Genomic DNA, 25079 nt, shown 5'->3' with positions numbered 1-25079 from the left:
TATCTGCACCGCTAGATGTGAGCTTCGCAGGTTAGGGACTTTTTTTTTTTTTTTTGAGACCATTGTTGACCCACATGTGCTTGTGCAACAAAGGACAGAAAGAGTCCCTCATCCAGTTTTTCCAACAGTAATGTGGAAATAAATGAAGACCAGCCAATGGGAACCAGCAGAGGCTGTGTGTTCAGAGCAGGGGGGTCACCAGCCACCATCACAGTCAGAGACTCGAAGGCGGGCAGAGGACCGGGGAGCTTCATGGTAGAGAAGGGGGCTCAGGTGTGCCTTGGTGGGGGCTGGTAGTGGGGGCCTAGAACGGGACGTCCCATGTGAATATCTGGGGGTGCGCTTCAGCTTTTCTGGCCGATTATTTTTAATCTGCATCTGATGACTCTGTTATCGGAATCTCCCCTGGTCTGGTCCTGGTCAGTTCTTTCTCTCTGTTTTCAGTCAGGTTTTGTCTTCTTGTGTGCCTGGTTCATTACGTACTGTGCCTTGTGTGTGAAAAATTGTAGAGGTGACTTGAAGGTAAGATGTTACCTTTGTCTATGAAGGATATGCTTTCACTCCTGACGGGAGTCTGGTAACCTCAGATATCATAGCCTAAGTCACCTTAATAGAGCTGTGTGTCCGTCGGCTAGGACGGTTCCTTTCCTGTTCACCCTCACTCCCAGCGCACTGCCCTTCCGGGTCCAACCCAAAGACTCGAGTGTTTTTCAGGCTCCCTCATATGGCGAGCCCTAAGCTCAATGTTTTTACCCCCATTCCCATCAGTCTGTTGAAAGCTCCATGTAGCTCTTCAGCTGTCAGAAGCCGATTTGGAATCAGCAAACGTCTTTTTTTTTTTTTTTTCTTTTACTTGGCCGTGCCAAGTCTTAGTTGCGGCATGTGGGATCTTCGTGGCCGCGTGCAGGATCTTTAGTTGCGGCATGCGGGATCTTAGTTCCCCAACCAGTGATCAAACCCAGGCCCCCTGCATTGGGAGCACGGAATCTTAACCACTGTACCACCAAGGAAGTCCCTGGAATCAGCAAATGTCTTGAGAGGAAAGATGGCCCCCGGTCTCGGGTTCTCCTTTCTGGCCTGCCCTGCCCTCCCTGAGTCTGTGCCATTGGTATCTCTCTAGTGCCCTTAATGGGATGTTTTTATTTCACATTGGGTCCGGTTTTTCTAGTTTTCCTCAGGAGGAAGATCGGTTTAAAATAACATTGTCCACCATTTGCTAAAAACAGAACCCCCTGGATTTTTTTTTTTTTTTTGCGGTACGCGGGCCTCTCACTGTTGTGGCCTCTCCTGTTGCGGAGCAAAGGCTCCGGATGTGCAGACTCAGCGGCCATGGCTCACAGGCCCAGCCGCTCCACGGCATGTGGGATCCTCCCAGACCGGGGCACAAACCCGTGTCCCCTGCATTGGCAGGCCGACTCTCGACCACTGCGCCACCAGGGAAGCCCCTGGATTTCTTTTAAATACTTAATGCCTCTGGGGAAATTCTACTTATAATTAAATTCATTAAAATTGGGTTTACAGGGCTTCCCTGGTGGCGCAGTGGTTAAGAATCCACCTGCCAGTGCAGGGGACACGGGTTCAAGCCCTGGTCCGGGAAGATCCCACATGGCCATGGAGCAACTAAGCCCATGCGCCACAACTACTGAGCTTGTGCTCTAGAGCCCACAAGCCACAACTACTGAGACCACATGCCACAACTACTGAAGCCCGCATGCCTAGAGCCCATGCCCCACAACAAGAGAAGCCACTGCAATGAAAAGCCCGCGCACCACAACGAAGAGTAGCCCCCCCCCCGCTGCAACTAGAGAAAGCCCACACACAGCAACAAAGACCCAATGCAGCTAAAAATAAATATATAAAATAAAATAAATTGGGTTTACACACTGTTCGAGAATAGCCATTGCATGAAGTTAGGTGGGTGTGTTTGATGAATGTTTTTCCTAGGGTTCTCAAAACAGTGAAGTTCCATATTTTTTCCCCTAGAAGACACTTAATAAAGACGTCTTGAATGAATGAATAAATGTCCTAGTGGGTTTGCAACATCTTGATCTGATTGCAACCAGTTCTCCATGAAATCCAGGGAATGAGTTAGCATTCTCACTACCCACCCTTTCCCCCCACACTCCTGGTTGCAAGCAGTCTGTGTTCTCTGCGTGTCTTCAGAACATAAATTTGACCCACTCTCCTGATGAAAATACTGCCCTGTGATCTTAGAATAAAGTCCAGAATCCTCGCCGTGGGCCCAGCCCACCTCCAGCCCCATCACATGCCCACTTTCCCTGGTTCCTCAAACGTTTGGAGCTCTTCTCTGCCCCAGGGCCTTGGCCTCCTGCCCAGAGTACCCCCCGTCCCCTCCCTACCCCACCACCCCCATCTCTCAGGTCGTCCCTGCTTCTTCCGTAGCACCCCGCGTACTTCATTATTCTGCATATTCATTCATGCGAGCGTTCTTCCCCCTTCCAAGGACTTACCACAGCTGGCGATGATCTGTGTCTCCCTGTTTGTTCTGTCTGTCCTCACTTGCATGTTAAGGGTGGGACCTTGTCTGCTTGTTCTCTTCCTACATCCTGAGCACAGAGCCTGGTGTCTGCACACAGCAAGTGCTCACTCAGTAATTGCGGGCTGAGTATCCCCACACACTGGAATGTCATTCAGCCATAAAAAGGAGTGAACCTTGAAAACATTAGGCCTCTTGAAAGACGCCAGACACAAAGGCCGCACAGTATATGATTCCAGTTATAAGCCGTGTTCAGAAAACGCCTGTCTGGAGACAGAAAGTAGATGAGCATTGCTGGGGGCTGGGGAGGAGGATGGGGAGCAACTCATTCATTCATTCGTGTGTGTGTGCATGCATGCCGTGCCGGGTCTTAGTTGCGGCATGCAGGATCCTCGTTGCAGCATGCAGTATGCAGACTAAGTTGCAGCATGCGGACTCTTAGTTGTGGCAGGCATGCAGGATCTAGTTCCCCGACCTGGGATCAAACCCAGGCCCCCTGCACTGGGAGTGTGGAGTTTTACCTACTGGACCACCAGGGAAGTCCTTGGGAGCGACTCTTAACAGATACAGGTTTCTTTGGGGGTGACAGAATGTTCTGGAGTTAGATACGCTCTATTGGCAATTGCATGACTTTGTGAATCTACTAAAACGCACTGACTTGTGCACTTTAAAAGGGTGGATTTTCTGATGTGTGAATTACATTTTGATAAAAACTATGTAAATCTGTGGATTGAACAAGTGGTGGGAGGGAGGCGCTGTGGCCCTGGAGCTCCTGGGCCCTCGCTTCCTGCAGCGTCCCGCCCCGCTCAGGCTGGGACTTCCCGTCCTTTCAGTGTGAAAAGTCTGGTCCTGGGCCCATTCCTCTCTGGTTGGTGGATGAGAATAGGAAACCTGTGCCCTGTAAACAGATTTCTACTTTCCTCTCTCTGTTTGCTTTCCTTTCTGTTGTATAAAATGCATTTGCTTTGAGAAACTTTTATTCAGTAAAAGCTGAAAGCTAAAGCCAATTCCCAGTCAGGCCCTCGCTGCTTGCGGTGGGGTTGGACGCAGGAAGGCAGGAGGACCTGCTTTGCACACACATCCGCGCAGCCAGAACACTGGTAGGATTTGGAAAAGGCTCCCTGCCCGGACCATGAAAGTGTCTCCACCACTGTCTGCCCAGTTCCTAGTGCCATGCTGGCCCAGAGCAGGTGCCCAGTGCATGTTTGATGACTAAAACACCCACCCATCACCACCTTGGATCCCAACAGGCCTGGAGGCCCAGCTGCACAGCCAAGCCCCAAGCCCAGTTCAGTCTCAGCTTAAGCCAGCACCCCCCAAGAAGGACCCAGTGGAGGATGGTGCCCACACTCCCTCACCCCTGTGGGCCCTGGACAGCACACTGTTCCAACCTGGGAACATAGAGCTGAGTGAAGGACATGCAGATCAGGACTAGGGCCCCAGGCCCACGACTCCAGGGGCCGTCACAGGGCCGGGAGCCTGTGCCAGTCAGGACTCTGGGTTGCAAGCGACAAAAACTCAAACTGAAAAGACATAAGGCAAGAAGGGAATATGTCGGTTCAGGTGCATAAAGAGTCTGTAAGGTACCTTCTCCTCAATGTTGCTGTGAACCTAAAACCACTTTATAAAAGAAGCCTTAATTTTTTAAAGTATAGCGGCAACAGCTTCAGGTGCCGCTTGACCCAGGGGCTGCCCGGTAGGAGGTGGTCACCCGAGCCCCTCTTGGTTTTGTTTCCTCCGAGATGGCCCTGTCCTTCGCTTTCCTTCCTTGTGGCACAGAGTGACCACAGCCCCAACCTCACACGCTGACCCAACCAAGGCCAGCGGCAGGGACAGTTCGCTGGCTTCCCAGTAACCCCAGCGAGCACCTCCGCCTTGATCACAGGCTCTGACTGGGTAGGGTGCCCACCGCGGACCCGATCACTGTGGCTAGGGGAGGGGTGTGCCATCCAACCAGGGCCTCCCGCCGTGGGGAAGGGAGGATGCCAGTAGGGGCCCCACGTGCCACTCTCAGGAGCCAGGGGACCATGCCGGAGCGTCCCCTGCGGACCTCAACCCTGGCATGTGGATGGGAAATGGCATGGGCGGCTCACCCCCCGGGCCCGGAGGTGCGGGTAACCACGTGTCCACGCGCACCCTGGATTTACTGCTCCGTCTTCCCCTGCGCCCCGTGTGCACAGCTTCCCCCCGAGGGGGCTCTTCTCACTTAGCTTCCTCACGTGCCTGTTATGCCCCTTCTGTAGACCCATCCCTGTTTTTTTTAACGCGTGCCGAGTCGCGGCCGTGCAGTCCTCTGCATGGGATCTGGATCCTCGGCAAACGCTGCCGGCCAGCGCCTTGGGCCGTGTGGCCCAGGAGGGAGAGTGCTGGGTTCTGAGCCAGAATCGCTGGTTCCGCTGTCCCCAGGCGGCTCCCCCCGCTCCAGGGCCTCGGTCTCTCTGCCCGCTGACGACCTCAGAGCGGACTTGAGCCCGGCAAGAAACCCGCGGGTGGTTCTGCAGCAGTGTGTGGGGCTGGGAGGGACGGTGCACTTCCCAGGGCCTGGCAGGCCTGCTGTCCGTGGGAGGGGAAGGACTCACAGCACGTCCCGCCTCCGGGGAGACGTGGTCCCGGCTGACGTCTGCCGGGGTGCGGGCGCGGGGCCGCGGCAGGTGTGGCTGGTGAGTCCACGTGTGCTGCTATCTCTGTTCCAGGCACCTACGTGATGACGGTCACAGCCAGCGACGCTGACGACGGCACCACAGCCAATGGGATGGTGCGCTACCGGATCGTGACCCAGACCCCGCAGAGCCCCTCCCAGAACATGTTCACAATCAACAGCGAGACAGGGGACATCGTGACAGTGGCGGCCGGCCTGGACCGAGAGGTGAGGAGGCCGCCGTGGGGCGGGGAGGGCGGGGGGCGGTGCGCTGGTGCTGCCGCCGCCGCCGCCACCAGGGCGGGGGGACCTTTCCCACTAGGCACAGCAGGGTGTCTCCAGGCACTGGGCCACGCGATCCCACCTGGGTGAGGCTTGGCAGGGACAGTGCCCGGCGGGGCTTAAGTTGCATGGTGTAAATACGTCTTCTGGGACCCGTGTCAGTGGAGTTGTGCGATGGGGGAGGTGGGCCAGAGCCCCCAGGGCTCAGAACAGGCCTCGGGCAGACCCGAGGCCTCCATCTCATGTACCAGAGGATCCAGCAAGGCCCCAGGACCCTCCCCAGGACCGTGATGGGCGCCTGCTCGGCCCGGACAGGGCCCTGCAGTTGGCCCTTGGAATGAAGAGCTGCTCTGTCCGGCTTCTAGAAGCCTGCTGCCCTCAGCTAGGGAGGTGGTCCCTCGGAAGGGATAGTGACGCCGCATGGGGTGGGCCATCAGGGAGGCGAACCATCCCCCGTCTCTCCCCACCCAGGGTCTCCGACCTGCCCCGGGAGGGAGGGCATCCCCATTGCCCCCAGAAGACTGTACCACAGTGTTTCTCCAGGCTCTAGCCTCACCCAGGGTGTCTTCACACCTTCGGGAGAGCAGTGTGGTGTGACTGGGACCTGTGCATGAATGCAGACATTCACACGCACTCTCGCACACGCATGCACACGTCCTTCTCCATGGTCAGCTTTGGAAGCATTGCTCCAAGGAAATTCCTGTCTGAGGTCCAGGGTCAAGGCTGAACTTGGGCACGGTGACCCCTGAACACGAGCAAGTGCCCCGCCTGCTCCTTCCTCACTTAGCAGATGTGGGGACAGAGTGCTGTGTGAGGCATAGTGGATGTGGAGGTGGTTAGACGGTGGCTGCCCCCAGGGCCAGGGGTGGGGAGCAGAACCTAAGTGCATGTACTGTAGTGGATCATGCGTGTAAGCAGTGGATTGCATGTGTAGGCAGTGGATCACGTGTATATGCAGTGGATCGTGTGTAGGCAGTGGGTCTCGTGTATATGCAGTAGATCATGTGTACATGCGGTGGATCATGTGTACTGGAAGTGGATCACGTGTACATGTGGTAGATCACATGTATGTGCAGTGGATCATGTGTGTAGGCAGTGGATCGCATGTGTATATGCAGTGGATCGCATGTGTATATGCAGTGGATCGTGTGTGCTGGCAGTGGATTGCGTGTATATGCGGTAGATCACGTATATGCAGTGGATCGTGTGTGTAGGCAGGGATCGCATGTGTATATGCAGTAGATCATGTGTACGTGCGGTAGATCGTGTGTAGTGGTAGTGGGTCACATGTGTATATGCGGTAGATCACATGTGTAGGCAGTGGATCGTGTGTGTAGGCAGTGGATCGCACGTGTATATGCAGTAGATCATGTGTACGTGCGGTGGATCATGTGTACTGGCAGTGGATCACATGTGTACATGCGGTAGATCACATGTATATGCAGTGGATTGTGTCCACAAGGTGGTGGTGTGAGATGAATGGAGCTAACTGTGGAGAAATCAGGGGAGGCTTCTCAGAAGAGGTGGCCTTGCTCTGAGCCTTGGAGGCTGATAGAATCAATCATATTTCCTTCTCTTTGGGACTAAGGACCCGCTTTTCCTGAGCGCTGCACACCAGACGTCTAACCAGTTCCGAGCCATCACAGATCCCACTCAGCAGGCTCCTCCTTTCGATCAAAAACTTTCACTGAGCACTGACTTTGTGCTAGAAACTGCCGAGGGTGCTGGGCAGACAGCAGTAAACAGGGCGCGTGGTGTCCTTGCTCGCGTGGGGCTCACTGTGCAGGAGGGAGAAACAGGCGAGAGGGATCAGTCCCCACGAGATAGATGAGTTCAGGCCGTGGCGTGGGTTATACAGAGAGAGCATCGTCTACCATCCACAGAGGGCGGGGCCGGGGGGGGAGCATCAGGGACGTCCCTGTCCTGTCCCGGGAAGGGAGTTGTATGAGTGTCCCAGGGCTGTCCTGACAAAGGAAATGTAGCCTCTTCTGGTTCTGGAGACCAGAAGTCCAAGATCCCAGCAGCCTCAGGCCCCAGCCCAGCAGCAGAGGGGCCTGTCCACCTCCCAGGCAGGCACATCCCCGCGCCCTGCCTGGCACAGCCTCAACGGGCCTCTGCCACCTCTAAAGAGCTTCTGTTCATTGCTTAATGAGTGTGGACTTCAGGTTCAGGAAACAGAGAGGCGGGGAGTGGGCGGTACCCAGCCCGCGGGCCCCGAGCACCCGGACCTCCGTTAGAGATGAAGAGCAGCTCGGCTGCATGGCTCTGCTGGGAGCCCGGCTGTGCTGTCGGGCCTTGGAGGAGGAAAGAGGCATTTCTGGGGCCTCTGTCTAGAGGACAAAGGGGCAGCACCCAGAGGACCCTTCTGGAAGTCTGCAGAGCAGGGAGAGGCCCCACCTCAGAAAGCTCGGAGAAGCTGCCGGTTCTGAAGACGCAGGGCAGCTCTGGATGCCGCGCCCCTGCTTCCCTGAGCAGGTGGGGTGCGGGCCGTTCCGGTTTGCGTTTATTTACGAACAAACCAGCAGGTGTGGAGGGAGGGACAGACGGCCAGGAGCAGTGGGAGGAGGAGTACCGCCAACGTTTCGTGGGCATTTCTGCTACTCATTTTCCATTCTTTTGTAAGCATGTGCCAAGCTCCCGCCCGTGGGCAGAGCCTGTTCTAGACACCGGGGCGCCCCAGGGACCCCATGGGAGGTCAGTGCGGGCTAGGCACTGTACAGTGCACATTATCACATCTTAGTCCTTGAAACCGCCCTGGGGGGAAATCCCAGTAGTAGCATTTCTTTCCAGATGAGAAAGGCAAGGCTGCAGGGGCTCTTAATTGCCCAGGGCCGAAGGGTCTCGGGAGCTCAAGAGAGACGTGACCCCCGGGACCCAGGCCCTCCCCTGGTGCTGGGGCTGGAAACTCTGGACGCCAACAGGGGCCAGAATTCACGCTGGGGCGTGAGGGGAGGGGTGGAGAGGCCTGGGGAGGGTCTGCCCCACCAGGGCCTTAGTGGAGCAGACAGCAGGGAAAGCCTCAGGTTGGCATTTTTTAAAATTCTGTGCAAGGCAAATGACACACATCTGTGGGCCTCGTCCAGCCTTGGGGCCACCCCTGGACACCCCCAGCTCCTTCCATAATGGTCAACACTGTTTAGCCGTGAGGAAGCTTCGTTTTCCTCATCTCAGAAATGGGAACATGCGTGTCACCTGGGTGAGGCGTGTGCCATCCTGAGGCTGGAGGAACGCATCCCTGAAATGCATCTCTTAACCCCATGCCTGCTCCCGGCAACCTGGATTCTTAACCCTTTCCAGGGAGCACCCCAGGAGAGGCTCCACCCTGCCAGGTAAAACACAGGCCACCCAGCTAGATCTGAGCTGCAGACAAACACAGATCGTGTTTCCTGCAAGTGTGTCCCAAATATTGCATGGGACTTATTCATACCAAAACTTGTCAGTTGTTTGTGTGAAGTTACATATAACTGAACGGTCCCTGGTTTTCTTTGCCTCGTCTGGCAGCCTAGCCTGAGGCAGCCTCCCCGCTCGGGGCCCGGTGGGCCATCCCTCCTCCTCGGTGCCACAGCGGCACCTGACGGGGAGGGGCTGACAGGCAAAAAGGTCCCCGAGAGCCGGGCCTGCAGATCAGTGGGAGCTGGCCGGGCGGGTGGACGTGATGTGCGAGGGCCCTGCCCGGCTGGGCGAGCCATCAGGTCCCATCAGTGTGGCCGGCACCAAGCCGCCAGGGCTGTCGCCGCGACACGACTCGCCCTGGAGCGGGAGCCATAGCACTCGCTCGGCCGTTTGAGGCCCCTCCTTCCCCGGGAACGAACCTGAACACCTGCTCCGCGGACACCGGAGGACGGGGAACATCCCAGTGGGTGTGCCGGGCAGTGCACCCTCACTTAAGGGAACCTGGTGGCCTCCTCCGCGCCTGCCCACTGCCAAGGCCCACCCTCACCCTGACCTCGTCCCTCACTTAAAGCAGACCCAGGACCTCCAGAGCCACCCACTGTCTCAGGCTCTTGGTCACTGCAGAATCGCGTGGACCTTCCTCCTGGCTCCGGCGGTGACCCTCCTGCCCCATCCTCGCCCTGCGCCCCCGCGCGGCACCTGGCTGCCCGGCACCAGAGGGACCGGCAGGTGCTCGGGAACCGGCCCCGCCGAGTGGGCGGAAGCAGCCGGATGGCGCCTGGCTCCACCCTGCGTCCTCCGGCCTCCACCCGGCTCCGTCCTGCCCGGAGGCCTGGCCTCTCCTTCGGGGCGGCCGCTGGGCCAGTCACGCCAGCTGTGCACCCACTTCCCCCCCAAGCAGGTGGTTGCTGGATCTCAGGCGGGTCAAGTGAAAGTCTGTACTAACTAGCGCGTCTGCGGACCGTGGGCGGCGATGATCGCGAGACAGCCGCCGGCCGCTCCTCTGGCCGCTTTCCCCGCTGCGCCACGAGGCCTCGGGCTTGGGGTGGGCAGCCTGGGAGGGCCCAGCTCGGGAAAGGACAGCCCCGGACAGAGGGAGCGGGGGAGGGTGGCGGGCAGGGCCAGTGCTCTGAGGCCCCGCCACCCCGTGGCCTGCCCCCGACCACGCAGCCTTCAGCCTCGAGCCCTCCCCTCTCCGGCCGTCTGGTCCTTCCCATCTTCTCACCAGACGTCACCTCCTCAGGGAGGCCTCCCTGACCCCCTCTGCTCTCACTGAACCGGCCCAGTTCCTGCAGAGCCCAGCGCAGGGGAGATGCCATGTGGGCTTGTCTCCTCTACTGGGGGTTCCCTCCTGCCACAGGCTTGGGGGGCCAGGCCAGGCCTGAGGCTGGGCTCTGCGCCTGGTGCATCGAAGCTGCTCGAGAAGTGGGAGCTGTTGGCGCCACCGCTGCCATGAGGGCCCTGCTCCAGCGGGGACGGCACTGCTTGTCCCAAACCTGGACACACGCCCAGGGGTCTCCTCCTGCCTCGGCCGGCCGCCTTTCCTCTTTCTGCTCAGGAATCCGGGCGCTGCAGTGTAGTCTCTGTTCATGGATAAGACGAGGCACAGAGAGGGAGGAAGCTTGCCCAGAGTCACACAGCGGGGAAGGGAAGGCTGGCATTTGAACGCAGGCGGCTCCCTGCTCTCAGCCTGTGCTGGGCCGCTGGCTGGGGCGGAGCGGGCGGACGCGGGGGGACGCGGGGGGCGGGGTGTGTGAGATTCCGCCCGCTGGTGTGTCCTTTCCGCGATCTGCACCCTAGGCTCCGCCCTCCCTCCCGTCTTCCCCCGCCCCTTCCGCTCTCTCAGTCTCCATAAGGAGGGTTAACCTCCTGTAACCCTGGCCCCAGACTGAGCTTTTCCAGCCCAGAATTGAAGCGGGAACCATCTCCCACTGTGAGTCCGTCTGACTTCTTGGCACTTGGATGTACCCTCAAAACTGTCCCAATTACCGGGGGGGGATCCGTGTCCAGGCTTTGGGAATCTCAGACGGTCCATGGAGCCTGGAGTGGCCAGTGGAAAGGAGGCCCAGCTGCTGAGTGTGCGTGTGACGCTCCCTGGGAACAGAAGCACCTCCCGTGGGCCCGCGTGGCCCGTGTCACGTGCATGGATCTCTCCCCCAGCACCTCTGCCTCCCGCTCTTGGGGCGGCGTCCCCATAAGGGAGCATGTGATCCGAGGGGGGTGGCCAGTGTCCCCAGCTCCAGTTGAGGGGCAAGGAGAGACACGAGGAGGGGCTGAGACACGGCTCAGTCCCCAGGGCCCATGTCAGACGAGGTTAGCACGAGGAGAGTGTGGACGGCTGAGCTGGAGGCCCAGAGGGAGGGGCTGCGCAGGGACCCAGGACCACTGGGAGCTGGGAACGTGGGGACAGTGGCCTGGGGCTTGGAGCCATGCAGTGGGGTGGGCTGGAGGATAGGTGCGGGGGGCTCGCTCAAAGCCTCCCCCGAGGAGATGTGCATCCATGTGGGTGGCGGGGAGAGGGAGGGAGCAAGGTGATGTTTACTGAGTACCTACTGTGTGCCATGCACCCTCGTTACTAACTGCACTAAAGACAAGCCCTCTGGGGCAGCCAGTGTCCAGATGTTGGGGACACCGTCCACTACATTGTCCACTTTCTGTCCCGAGCTGCTCCCGTGGGTGGGACACTGGGCCCCTCTGGCTGGCAGTGGCCAGTGTGTCTTGACTTGGAAACAGACATTGCGGGGCCTCAGCTGTGTGTTTGGTGATGAGGCCACGCCAGGCGCCCTGAAGGCTCCTCGTGAGCTGGCACCCAGCCTGCTGCATCCTTCCCACGTGGTTCCCCCACGTGGCCACCGCCTCAGCTTCCGTGGCTTTGGCTGGACATCCACGCGACCAGACGCACAAAGGGCCATGTACAGCACCTCTCTTCTCTCTCTGAGGGACGCTGATGCCCTCAGAAAGATGTTTCTGTGAACAGAAACATCTTTGGGGGGGAAACCCTGCAGACACTTATTTCAGAATCAGCAGAATAACTCATGGTTAGGAAGGGGAAAATCCACAGACATAATTGCTGCCGTGTCTAATTAAGCAGCCCTATGTGAATTGAGCGTTTCTACATGATTAGAATGTCAGGAGAGCCTGGGATGATACGGGAGTGGCTGAGTGTCTCTCGTGTCATGTCATCGGAGGTGCTCTGGTGGGGCGGCGGGTGTCTCTGCTGTGTGACTTCCCTGGAGCCACCGCTGTTCTCAGACCCACTTCCTCGTGGTCCCTGGTGAAGTTTGCCCACGGGAGGGGGCCCGTCCTGCTCTGTCCTTGTGCCCGCTAGCTGCAGGCTGCTCACCTTCTTGAAACTTGTCCCAGACAAGGGCGGGCCGAATTCACAATCTCATGGTTCACAGGACTTTTAAGAAAGCAAAGCCAACACTTTCTATATTTTTCGCGGGTCTCCACCCTATGTGGTGATCAGATGAAACGATGTCACGGAGAGCGATGAGTGATGAAGACAGCTTCGTTTCAGGCCCGACGATTACCGTGGCCACTGCCGACTTTAGCTAATTTACTCCCATGACCCAGCTCAGGTGGAAAGTGGTCCTTTGGTGACAAGACAAGCATCACCCCCTTGCTTCCCGAGAAGCGTCGTGACAGGCCACATGGGAAATCCCGAAAATGTGCTTTCCTAGAAAATGAGCTCTTTGTAAGACTGTATCAGGGGTTGGGAGGTAGGGGGCAACGGTGGTCTTGGAAAAGGCAGAGTTCAGTGTGTCCCGCTGGCTGATTCTTGAATCGTTTTTACCGAACGCTGCTTTTAAGACACCAAATGCGGCTTTGCGGTCTCAGAGAAAAAAATTACCGATTGCAGCAAATGTGCCAGTGACCCGCCTCACATTGGGTTCTCACCCCTGAAGTCATTGCTCTCCCCCAAAAAAGAGAATAGAGGGAAGGAGAAAAGTAGCCCAAGGCAGGTCTCGGGCCTCCAACTTCCCTCTGAGACTGGCCTCGCCCGGCCATCTGAGGGTGTCCTGACTCATGGGACGGTCTCGCAGACACGGAGTCCTGAGCTCCAAGGGGCAGGACGTTCCAGAAGAAACCCACTGGGCTCTTCTCTTGGCATCTTTCAGGGAGAGTTTTAACCACTGAGATGGTGCAGGGAAGCGTCTCAGGTGACCAGGGTGTAAGTGCCCGGGGACCAGTGCTGGGGCTGCAGCTGCGCTGAGGACTTCCCCAGCAGAGACGTGAGCGTCCAGAGCACACGGGGGTGCTGCCTTTAACACATCTGGTTCCCAGCCATTTCCAGGGCGTCCCAGACGCCACCTCCTGCGGCCTCTACTTAACATTGTCCCAGGAAGAAATAAGCCCCAGAGAAAGCAGAAGACAGCATTTCCTTTAAAGAAAGATGGAAAAAAATGCAAAATGAAAGGCCCTGTCTGAGCTGAGTTCCCCGTTGGACACTCTCCACATGTTATGGAGCCATCAAAGCTATGTATGCAGCCCACAGAGCACGCCCAGGAGCGGCTCAGGCCCTCAGCCCCGTGTCTGCTTTCTGGGGCCTCCCAGCACACAGTGTGACTGCAGGTGGTGCTTTCCCAGCCGCACCTGTTCACTGAGCCAGGCTGGGACCTGCATCCGTCCTTGAGCATCAGCTCAGGGATGCGGCGTCTGTGGTGGGGAAGCAGGCCTGGCGCTGTCCCCAGGGGCTCATGGCTCCAGGCTGCAGAGGGGCTATGGAGGCAGTTCCAGGGCTGGGGCTCCCATGAGAGCAGCTGGGGGCTGCCCCCCATGGATGGCGGGATGGCGGTCAGACCTTGGGATGGGAGCTCTGGCCGGACCACCTGGCCATCACCCACCTTTCCCCTGCTTCTCCCCAACCCCAGCCAGACCTGCCCACCTTCTCCAGGAAGCCCTCGCTGCTTTCTTGCGCCTTTGCATCCCCCTCCTCTGCCTCTCCCTCGGAGGCCTGGCTGGAGGGCAGGGGCCCGGGGAGGCCACTCTCTCACTGTACGTTGCACTGTGTCTACCCTACACCTCCTGCAGGTAGAGTAGGGCTCAGGCAGCCGTGCAGGAGGAAGGTGAGGGCGTGCCGAGTGGGAACGGTGCAGCCAAAGGTGAAGACAAGTGCGGACGGCATGAACTCTGACCCCTGAAGTGGGCAGGAGCCGAGGGGTGTGAGGGTTCTGGACACGAGGGTCCCAGCACAGGAGTCTGACCCCTCCTGGCTCCCGAGGAGGGCAGAGGTCAGAGCAGTGCTGGCTGGGGGTCGGCCACATCTGAGCAGCTTTTTTTGTACATAAAGTTTTATTTGCACACAGCCATGCCCATTCATTTACACACATGGCTGCTTTCCTGATGCAACGGCGGACACTACCTGGCCCCAGAGCCACTCCTGGGTGATACCATGGTGGCCGGTTCCTTATGCAGCAGGAGCAGGGATTTCACCTGTGCCCTTGGCTTGTTCTTGTCAGCCAGATACAGGGTCTCAAACCAGCAGCATAGAGACAGATTCAGCCCCAAGATGTGTTTTCTTATTGTCTTTTTGTTGTTGTTGTTTAAACTTGGCCAACATTTAAGCAGACTTTTGTATACAAATCCCAATTTCTGGATTAACGTTCAGAGGCTCTGGATGCCAGGCTGGCTTTCCCCGAGGCAGCAAGAGGCTGGCCTATGCCTGGCAGTGCCCCCGGTCCATCCTCCTGGCGACTCCAGGCCCCAGGCCAGCTCCTGATTCTCTTAAAAGCCACGATGAAGGGCTTTCCTGGTGGCGCAGTGGTTGAGAGTCCGCCTGCCGATGCAGGGGACAGGGGTTCATGCCCCGGTCCGGGAAGATCCCGCATGCCGCGGAGTGGCTGGGCCCGTGAGCCATGGCCGCTGAGCCTGCGTGTCCGGAGCCTGTGCTCCGCAACAGGAGAGGCCACAGCAGTGAGAGGCCTGCATGCCACACACACAAAAAAAAAAGCCACGATGAAGAGTGGGGACGAAAGAGGGAGAAGGGCCGTGCGTCTCAAGGAAAGGGAGCACGTGGACTTCCTGGCAGAAGGGGAGGGCGGCCCTACGTGTTCACTCTGCCGACGACACGTGTAGGACCCAGCATGCAGCTTCCCCACACCCTTCAGTGGCCAGGACCTCCTCCCCGCCGAGTCTGTCCGCAAACTCACCTGGCTGGTCCATCGAGGTACCCTGTTTCTCCTTTTTTGCATCTCACCCGCACCCTGGCACTGGGCCAAAGCTGCCGCCACCTCCTGCTTAGACCAGGATGGCACCCGCCCAGGCGGTTCCCAGCCCCGCCCTGCAGTCTGTCCTCAGTCAGCAGCCCGGCGATCATGTCCACATGCAAATCTGGTCATCGCTGCCTTATCAAACCCTCCTGTGCCTTCCCATCTCCCCAGAGTGGAGTCCACGTGGCCCCTGCTCCCTCTCCACCCTCCAGTGCCCGCTTCCCCGCTCGCTGGCCGCCGCCTGGCCACAGTGAGCCCCTGCCCCAGGGCCTTTGCACTGCCTTCCCTCTGCCCACAGCATCTCTCCCCCAGATACCCAGCGGCTGGCTAACCTAGCATGCCCTTGGCAGGGAAGCCTGCCTGGTCACCCTGTGTAAGCTAACGCCCCACCATCCTCTGCTTCTTTTCTCTGCCTTAGTTTTCTGCACAGCCTTTGTCACCATCTGCTGTGACACGTTTTGCTTATTTATCGGCTGTTTCCTCCCCTAGAGCTGTGGTTCTCAGGGTGATTTCCCCCCAGGGACATTGCCATGTCTGGGGACAGTTTGGGTTGTCACAGCTGTGACTGGGGGGGGTGCTTCTGGCATCAGGCGGGTGGGGGCCAGGGATGCTACTCAATACCCTGCAGTGCACAGGACATCCCCCCAACACACACACAGGCCCAAATGGCCAGGCCCCACGGAATCCTGGGCTTGCAGACACCAGGGGCACAGCCCCTCCACAGTCAAGTGCGAGGTGTGTGTGAGCGGCCATAGCTGCCCCTCCCTGCCCAGTGCAGGTGTTTGTGTCTGTGACCTGGAGTGGGTCGTCCGGAGGGGCCCCGAGAAGGAGAAACCGAGGTGGCCTCATCTCCCTGGACCAGACGGGACCTCCTGTGTCCCCGCCGTTCACCCCCGAGGCCACTCCGCACTCACCTTCTCCCCAGATTTCCAGACTCATAAGATCTTCAGTGGTCATCCCTGGCCGTGCAGCATCCCTCTGTGTCCAGCAGAGGGAGAGGGAGGGAGGAGGAGAGAGAAGAAGGAAAGAGGAGGAGACACACAGACCCAGACAGCAGGACTGGCCGCCACCAGCTGGGTGAGCCGCACCAGGGTGGGCCGTGGGCTGCAGGTCCCCGGGGGCCCCACGAGGCAGTAGTGCCGGCACCTGGAGGTGTCATTCGGGTGCCACGAAGTGCACCCTGCTCACGTGCGCAGTTTGGTGGCGTTTGGCACCCTCGCAGCACCGTGCACCCTCCACTGCCGTCTGTTCCGGGGCGTTTGTGTGTGGCCGCCTCTGACCTGCCCTCCTGCTGGAATGCCGTGCTCTGTACGTTCTGCTACAACGTGTGGGCCTTTGCACGTCTGGCCACTTTTGTTGAGCGCCACGGTTTCAGGTTCATCGCATTGTAGCCGGGGTCAGTGCGTCGCTCCTTTTCCCGGCTGCATCACATTCCGCCGTACAGACAGGCCACGTTTTGCTCATCCCCTCGTCTATTGGTGGATGTTTGGGCTGCTTCCCCCGTGACAGGAGCTGCTGTGAACACAGGTTCAGCACCTGCCTGAACGCCTCTTCCTGTTCTCTCGGGTGCACACATAGCCGTGGACTTCAGGTCATAACATGTAACTTCCCGGGACCCGCAGCCAGTTTTCCACGGTGGCCACACTCCCCACGCCTTTTGGGATACGTCTCGATGCACTTGAGTGAACAAGGTCGTCAGGCTTGGGGCTCCTCCTCTCCCAGGGCCCATCTCGTGGGCCCCGAGCGGACACCCGGGGGCTGCGCACACGAGAACCAGACACGGGCAGGAGCCCGGCCCTTGGGGTGCTCTGTCTTCCAGCAGCGACCCTCGGCACCGGGCGCAGGCTGACCCAGCCCCAGCAGCAGCGGGGACGGTGGGGTCCAAGCTGCACCGCTGGCTGCGTGTCCTGGCAGCCCTGCGGGGAGAGGGCTGAGAGCGCGCAGGGTGCGGGAATCTTTGATGCTTTTCCAGGGCAGGCCAGCCAGATACATTATTGATGGATGTTCTGCAAAATTTAAATGCTGAGCTACGGGGAGGTGAGTGAAAGCCCCAGGGACACCCGCTTGCGGTTTTCTTCCCTCCTCTTGAACTTGAAAACGGCAAATCGCGTTTTAATGAACTCACTGCGGCACCACTGCTGCCCGGCTCCAGGGGATCTGCACCCGGCAGGAGCAGGGGGTACTGCTGGGCAGCGGCCCAGGCTGGCCGGCGGGCGCACCTGCTCGGTACACCCACAGATGGCAAGCGGCTGTCGCCAACCATCCTTCAGCGGGCCACCCACTCGCCCACACACCTCCTTCCCGCTCCACTGGGGCGGGCGTGTCGATAGGGAGAGCAAAGGTGGAGGAGGAACACGCAGCCGGTCCAGAGCTGGGCCCAGGCTCATCTCTTAGTCCCAGGAAGCCGGTTGCTGGGATCCAGCCTCCAACCGCCAGGCCCCAGGCACACGGCTCACCAGCCCAGACCCTGAGGGAGCCACCTGGCCCATCAAAGACTCGGTGTGGTCACCTGCAGAGTGGGGAGGGTGTGATGCCCCACTCCCCAGGGCTGGTCAGAGGTTGGGGTGTATGCTGGGTGTGGTCTGTGGAGTCACCAGCAGGCGGCGCTAGAGCGGCACCAAAAACAGCCCCAGGCAGTCCATTCCCGCAGGGCTCCCTCATCTGGCCTCGCGTAAACCGTGAAATGCACAGTAAGGACAAGGATCAAGGCCCGGAGGAAGGCTTTTTATTTATTTATTTATTTTATATTTAATTTTTGAGCTTTAATGGTGGACATTAAACATGACATAAACTAAGGATTTAGGTATAAAATACCTATTTTTAGAGGTGCATTTTAAGATTCTGAAAGGAAGTTCAAGATGCCATTTATGTTTCCTTTCATTGTTGTTCTGTTTATCTATTTCTACATTACCACCATCTCATATTGATTCTTTTTTTTGAATTTTATTTTTTTATACAGCAGGTTCTCATTAGTTATCCATTTTATACATATTAGTGTATATATGTCAATCCCAATCTCCCAGTTCATCCCACCACTACCCCACCGTGCCACTTTCCCCCCTTGGTGTCCATACGTTTGTTCTCTGCATCTCTGTCTCTATTTCTGCCTTGCAAACCGGTTCATCTGTACCATTTATCTAGGTTCCACATATATGCATTAACATATGATAATTTGTTTTTCTCTTTCTGACTTACTTCACTCTGTATGACAGTCTCTAGATTCATCCACATCTCTACAAATGACCCAATTTCGTTCCTTTTTATGGCTGAGTAATATTCCATTGTATATATGTACCACAACTTCCTTATCCATTCGTCTGTCGATGGGCATTTAGGTTGCTTCCATGACCTGGGTATTGTAAATAGTGCTGCAATGAACATTGGGGTGCATGTCTTTCTGAATTATGGTTTTCTCTGGGTATATGCCCAGTAGTGGGATTGCTGGGTCATATGGTAATTCTATTTTTATATTTTTAAGGAACCTCCATACTGTTCTCCATAGTGGCTGTATCAATTTACATTCCCACCAACAGTGCAAGAGGGTTCCCTGTTCTCCACACCCTCTCTTGCATTTGTTGTTTATAGATTTTCTGATGATGCCCATTCTAACCAGTGTGAGGTGATACCTCATTGTAGTTCTGATTTGCATTTCTCTAATAATTAGTGATGCTGAGAAGCTTTTCATGTGCTTCTCGGCCATCTGTATGTCGTCTTTGGAGAAATGTCTATTTAGGTCTTCTGCCCATTTTTGGATTGGGCTTGTTTTCTTAATATTGAGCTGCATGAGCTGTTTATATATTTTTGGATATTAATCCTTTGTCCGTTGATTCATTTGCAAATATTTTCTCCCATTCTGAGGGTTGTCTTTTCATCTTGTTTATGGTTTCCTTTGCTGTGCAAAAGCTTTTAAGTTTCATTAGGTCCCATTTGTTTATTTTTGTTTTTATTTCCATTACTCTAGGAGGTGGGTCAAAAAAGATCTTGCTGTGATTTACGTCAAAGAGTGTTGTGTTTTCCTCTAAGAGTTTTATAGTCCGGTCATACATTTAGGTCTCTAATCCATTTTGAGTTTATTTTTGTGTATGGTGTTAGGGAGTGTTCTAATTTCATTCTTTTATATGTAGCTGTCCAGTTTTCCCAGCACCATTTATTAAGGAGACTGTCTTCTCCATTGTATATCCTTGTCTCCTTTGTCGTAGATTAGTTGACCACAGGTGCGTGGGTTTATCTCTGGGCTTTCTATCTTGTTCCCGTTGATCTATATTTCTGGTTTTTGTGCCAGTACCATATTGTCTTGATTACTGTAGCTTTGTAGTAGAGTCTGAAGTCAGGGAGTCTGATGGCTCCAGCTCCGTTTTTTTTCCCTCAAGACTGCTTTGGCTATTCAGGTCTTTTGTGTCTCCATACAAATTTTAAGATTTTTTGTTCTAGTTCTTTAAAAAATGCCATTGGGGGCTTCCCTGGTGGCGCAGTGGTTGAGAATCCGCCTGCCGATGCAGGGGACACGGATTCGTGCCCCGGTCCGGGAAGATCCCACATGCTGCGGAGTGGCTGGGCCTGTGAGCCATGGCCGCTGAGCCTGCGCGTCCAGAGCCTGTGCTCCACAACAGGAGAGGCCACAACAGTGAGAGGCCTGCGTACCACAAAAAATAAAAAAATAAAAAATAAAAAATGCCATTGGTAATTTGATAGGGATTGCATTGAATCTGTAGAATGTTTTGGGTAGTATAGTCATTTTCACAATATTGATGCTTCCAATCCAAGAACATGGTATATCTTTCCATCTGTTGGTATCACCTTTCTTTCATCGTTGTCTTATAGTATTCTGCATACAGGTCTTTTGTCTCCCTAGGTAGGTTTATTCCTAGGTATTTTATTCTTTTTGTTGCAGTGGTAAATGGGAGTGTTTCCTTAATTTCTCTTTCAGATTTTTCATCATTAGTGTATAGGAATGCAAGAGATTTCTGTGCATTAATTTTGTATTCTGCAACTTTTACCAAATTCATTGATTAGCTCTAGTAGTTTTCTGGTGGCATCTTTAGGATTCTCTATGTATAGTATCATGTCATCTGCAAACAGTGACAGTTTTACTTCTTTTCCAATTTGTATTCCTTTTATTGCTTTTTCTCCTCTGATTGCCGTGGCTAGGACTTCCAAAACTATGTTGAATAATAGTGGCGAGAGTGGGCATCCTTGTCTTTTTCCTGATCTTAGAGGAAATGCTTTCAGTTTTTCCCCATTGAGAATGATGTTTGCTGTGGGTTTGTAGTATATGGCCTTTATTATGTTGAGGTAGGTCCCCTCTGTGCCCACTTTCTGGAGAGTTTTTATCATAAATATATGTTGAATTTTGTCAAAAGCTTTTTCTGCATCTATTGAGATGATCATATGGTTTTTATTCTTCAGTTTGTTAATATGGTGTATCACATTGATTGATTTGCATGTATTGAAGATTCCGTGCATCCCTGGGATAAATCCCACTTGATCATGGTGTATGATCCTTTTAATGTGTTGTTGGATTCTGTTTGCTAGTGTTTTGTTGAGGATTTTTGCATCTATATTCATGAGTGATATTGGTCTGTAATTTTCTTTTTTTGTAGTATCTTTGTCTGGTTTTGGTATCAGGGTGATGGTGGCCTCATAGAATGAGTTTGGGAGTGTTCCTCCCTCTGCAGTTTTTTGGAAGAGTTTGAGAAGGATGGGTGTTAGCTCTTCTCTGAATGTTTGATAGAATTTACCTGTGAAGCCATCTGGTCCTGGACTTTTGTTTGTTGGAAGATTTTTAATCACAGTTTCAATTTCATTACTTGTGATTGTTCGTATTTTCTGTTTCTTCCTGGTTCAGTCTTGGAAGGTTATACCTTTCTAAGAATTTGTCCATTTCTTCCAGGTTGTCCATTTTATTGGCATAGAATTGCTTGTAGTAGTCTCTTAGGATGCTTTGTATTTCTGCGGTGTCTGTTGTAACTTTTCCTTTTTCATTTCTAATTTTATTGATTTGAGTCCTCTCCCTCTTTTTCTTGATGAGTCAGGCTAATGGTTTATCTATTTTGTTTATCTTCTCAGAGAACCAGCTTTTAGTTTTATTGATCTTTGCTCTTGTTTTCTTGTTTATATTTCAGTTATTTCTCCTCTGATCTTTATGATTTCTTTCCTTCTGCTAACTTTGGGTTTTGTTTGTTCTTCTTTCTCTAGTTCCTTTAGGTGTAAGGTTAGATTGTTTATTTGAGATGTTTCTTGTTTCTTGAGGTAGGCTTGCATTGCTATAAACTTCCCTCTTAGAACTGCTTTTGCTGCATCCCATAGGTTTTGGATCATCATGTTTTCATTGTCATTTGTCTCTAGGTATTTTTTGATTTCCTCTTTGATTTCTTCAGTGATCTCTTGGTTATTTAGTAACGTATTGTTTAGCTTCCAGATGTTTGTGTTTTTTACGTTATTTTCCCTGTAATTGATTTCTAATCACATAGTGTTGTGGTCAGAAAAGATGCTTGATATGATTTCAATTTTCTTAAATTTACTGAGGCTTGATTTGTGACCCAAGGTGTGATCTATCCTGGAGAATGTTCCGTGCTCACTTGAGAAGAAAGTGTAATCTGCAGTTTTTGGATGGCATGTCCTATAAATATCAATTAAATCTATGTGGTCTGTTGTGTCATTTAAAGCTTGTGTTTCCTTATTAATTTTCTGTCTGGATGATATTCCATTGGCATAAGTGAGGTGTTGATGTCCCCCACTATTACTGTGTTACTGTCAACTTCCTCTTTTATAGCTGTTAGCAGTTGCCTTATGTATTGAGGTGCTGCTGTGTTGGGTGCATATATATTTATAATTGTTATATCTTCTTCTTGGATTGATCCCTTGATCATTATGTAGTGTCCTTCCTTGTCTCTTGTAACATTCTTTAAAGTCTATTTTATCTGATATGGGTATTGCTGCTCCAGCTTTCTTTTGATTTCCATTTGCATGGAATATCTTTTTCCGTTCCCTCACTTTCAGTCTGTATGTGTCCCTAGGTCTGAAGTGGGTCTCTTGTAGACAGCATATATAAGGGTCTTGTTTTTGTATCCATTCAGCGAGCCTGTGTCTTTTGGTTGGAGTGTTTAATCCATTCACATTTAAGGTAATTATCGACATGTATGTTCCTATCACCATTTTCTTAATTGTTTTGGGTTTGTTTTTGTAGGTCCTTTTCTTCTCTTGTGTTTCCCACTTAGAGAATTTACTTTAGCATTTGTTGTAGAGCTGGTTTGGTGGTGCTGAATTCTCTTAGCTTTTGCTTGTCTGTAAAACTTTTGATTTCTCCGTGGAATCTGAATGAGATCCTTGCTGGGTAGAGTAATCTTGGTTGTAGGTTCTTCCCTTTCATCACTTTAAGTATATCATGCCACTCCCTTCTGGCTTGTAGAGTTTCTGCTGAGAAATCAGCTGTTAACCTTATGGGAGTTCCCTTGTATGTTATTTGTTGTTTTCCCTTGCTGCTTTCAATAATTTTTCTTTGCCTTTAATTTTTGCCAATTTGATTACTATGTGTCTCGGCATGTTTCTCCCTGGGTTTATCCTGTATGGGACTCTCTGAGCTTCCTGGACTTGGGTGGCTATTTCCTTTCCCATGTTAGGGACGTTTTCGACTATAATGTCTTCAGATATTTTCTTGGGTCCTTTCTCTCTTCTCCTTCTGGGACCCCCTATAATGCGAATGTTGGTGCGTTTAATGTTGTCCCAGAGGTCTCTTAGGCTGTCTTCATTTCTTTTACATTCTTTATTCTGTTCCGCAGCAGTGAATTCCACCATTCTGTCTTCCAGGTCACTTATCCGTTCTTCTGCCTCAGTTATTATGCTATTGATTTCTTCTAGTGTAGTTTTCATTTAAGTTATTGTACTGTTCATCTCTGTTTGTTTGTTCCTCAGTTCTTCTAGGTCTTTGTTAAACATTTCTTGCATCTTCTCGATCTTTGCCTCCATTCTTTTTCCAAGGTCCTGGATCATCTTCACTATCATTATTCTGCATTCTTTTTCTGGAAGGTTGCCTATCTCCATTTCATTTTGTTGTTTTTCTGGGGTTTTATCTTGTTCCTTCATCTGGTACATAGCCCTCTGCCTTTTCAACTTGTCTTTCTGTGAATGTGGTTTTTGTTCCACAGGCTGCAGGACGATAGTTCTTCTTGCGTCTGCTGTCTGCCCTCTGGTGGATGAGGCTATCTAAGAGGCTTGTACAAGCTTCCTGATGGGAGGGACTGGTGGTGGGCAGAGCTGACTTGTTGCTCTCCTGGGCAGAGCTCAGTAAAACTTTAATCCACTTGTCTGCTGATGGGTGGGGCTGGGTTCCCTCCCTGTTGGTTGTTTGGCCTGAGGTGCCCCAGCACTGGAGCCTACCCTGCTCTTTGGTGTTGGAGGGTCTCCCGCCCTAACCCAGGTGGTCCCGTCTCGATCCTTACCTTCACTTTATGTACAGAGGCCCTATTTCCATGTTCTGAGGCTCCTGATGGGACTTAGATTTGGGTTTCTCTTTATTGCCCCCAAAGAATAACCTCTGTGATCCCTGCTGGCCGACGAGACCAGGGTGGGAACAGAGGTGGGTGGCCAAGGCCCCAGCAACCAAGCGCCGTCCGTCTCAGGCCCGCCCGCCATGGCCCATGCATGGCCCGTTTAGTGTGAAGCTGCCCGCGCCAGACAGTGGGCTCCTGCGCCGTGATCATGTGTGTTTTCTTCCCCGTGACAGCCCATGCAAAGCAGGGCCTGGGTGGCAAAGGTGAATTTGTGGTCAGATGGGAGACCCAGCCGCTCCCTCCTGCTCTGCGTCCCCAGCTCCCACCTCCAGAACCCCCAGGCTGGCTGGAGCCTTCCACGTCGGGGCTGGCAGAGCCTGTGCGTGCCCCGCAGTGGGACTCTGGGTGCCTCAGCCCTGCAAGGGCAGCCAGCCAGCCTTGAGGCGGTCTCCCTTCAACACTGACCCCCAGGAGCCCACTCCCCCATTCCACCTGCTGAGCTCTGGAAACATCTCTGCTGCCAGACCTGTGGTGTGGGTCAGCCCGAGGGGCATCCCTGATGCCCACCCCCGTCCTGTGCCCGGCTGCCCTGGGGCAGACCGGTCCAAGCTGTGCCCCTGGCCTTGCTGAGCTGTGCCCACAGACAGTCACTGCCAGCACCCAGGGAGGGCGGCACCGTCCCCGCCACCCACAGACAGCGTGCAGGCATGTTCTAGACCCCAGGGAGACAGCACTGAGTGTGAAGTCCTGGGCTCTGAAGCCCTGCTCGTGGGGCAGCAGCCAGCAGAGGGCGGCCGCGCTGACGCTGAGAAGAGAAGCAGAGTCTCGGGAGAGCGGGCGGCCGGCAGGGGGAGCGGCCGCGGGGCAGCGTTTGTGTTTTATTCGGGGAGGCAGGGAAGGCCTTGCTGATGGGGGCGAGCGGAGTGCTGGGGCAGGCACAACAGCCCTGCACCGGCCTGGAGGGCACCGTGGCTTTGGGGGGGCAGCAGGGAGGCCCCGTGGGTGGCAGCGGAGGAGAGAGCGTGCGGCCAGCGGGCCCCGCCTGCCCCGGGACGGGTGGCCTGTCGGCCTCTGCTTCCGCCCAGGGAACAGAGCCAGGACGGGTCCCAGCGGAGGAGCCCTGGGACGCGCTCCGTGTCAGCCGAGCAGCCGGGGTGGACCAGCCGGGGTGGGGCGGGCCCCGCTCAGCCTGCCTGTCTCTCCACATGGCGAGAGGTGACGGGCAGCCACTGCGGGGGGCGTCACGTGGCTCCGTCGGCCTGGGCCCCCCCATGTGCTTCGTGCACTGGGCCTGGACATTCACAGTTGGACCTTTAAAAATACACAGTCGTGTTTAGGACTAATTTCTATTTGTGGCAGGTGATGCTCGTTTGACATTTATAGCAGCGGCATAAACCGCTTCTAAATGTGTTTCTTGAAGTACAAGAACGCCTTAGCTGTAAGGGATAATCTAAGACAGAACTGGACGGAGGGCATGGTGTCTGTCTACACTGTGGGGGTGACTCTGGCGAGGCTAGATGGCGGAGCCCTCACCACGACACCCCAACTGAGGCCACGACAGTCGGGCC

At 54.6% G+C, this 25079-nt stretch overlaps 1 protein-coding gene across 1 annotated transcript in view; it reads left to right on the top strand.

Annotated features, from left to right (window-relative positions):
• The window catches only part of CDH4 (cadherin 4), a gene marked incomplete at its 5' end in the record, with an annotated part of 569921 nt that overhangs the window by 510742 nt on the left and 34100 nt on the right, over window positions 1–25079 (top strand). Inside the window, one exon of the mRNA XM_081257492.1 lies at window positions 5191–5363. Coding sequence (XP_081113618.1) covers window positions 5191–5363 — 173 coding nt within the window. The remainder of the gene's footprint in view (window positions 1–5190; window positions 5364–25079) is intronic.

Source organism: Mesoplodon bidens (assembly GCF_964165515.1).
Source record: "Mesoplodon bidens genome assembly, chromosome: 15".
Classification (NCBI taxonomy): Eukaryota; Metazoa; Chordata; class Mammalia; order Artiodactyla; family Ziphiidae; genus Mesoplodon; species Mesoplodon bidens.
The sequence above is the reverse complement of the archived record's forward strand: the minus strand, read 5'-3'. Positions and strand labels throughout refer to the sequence as shown.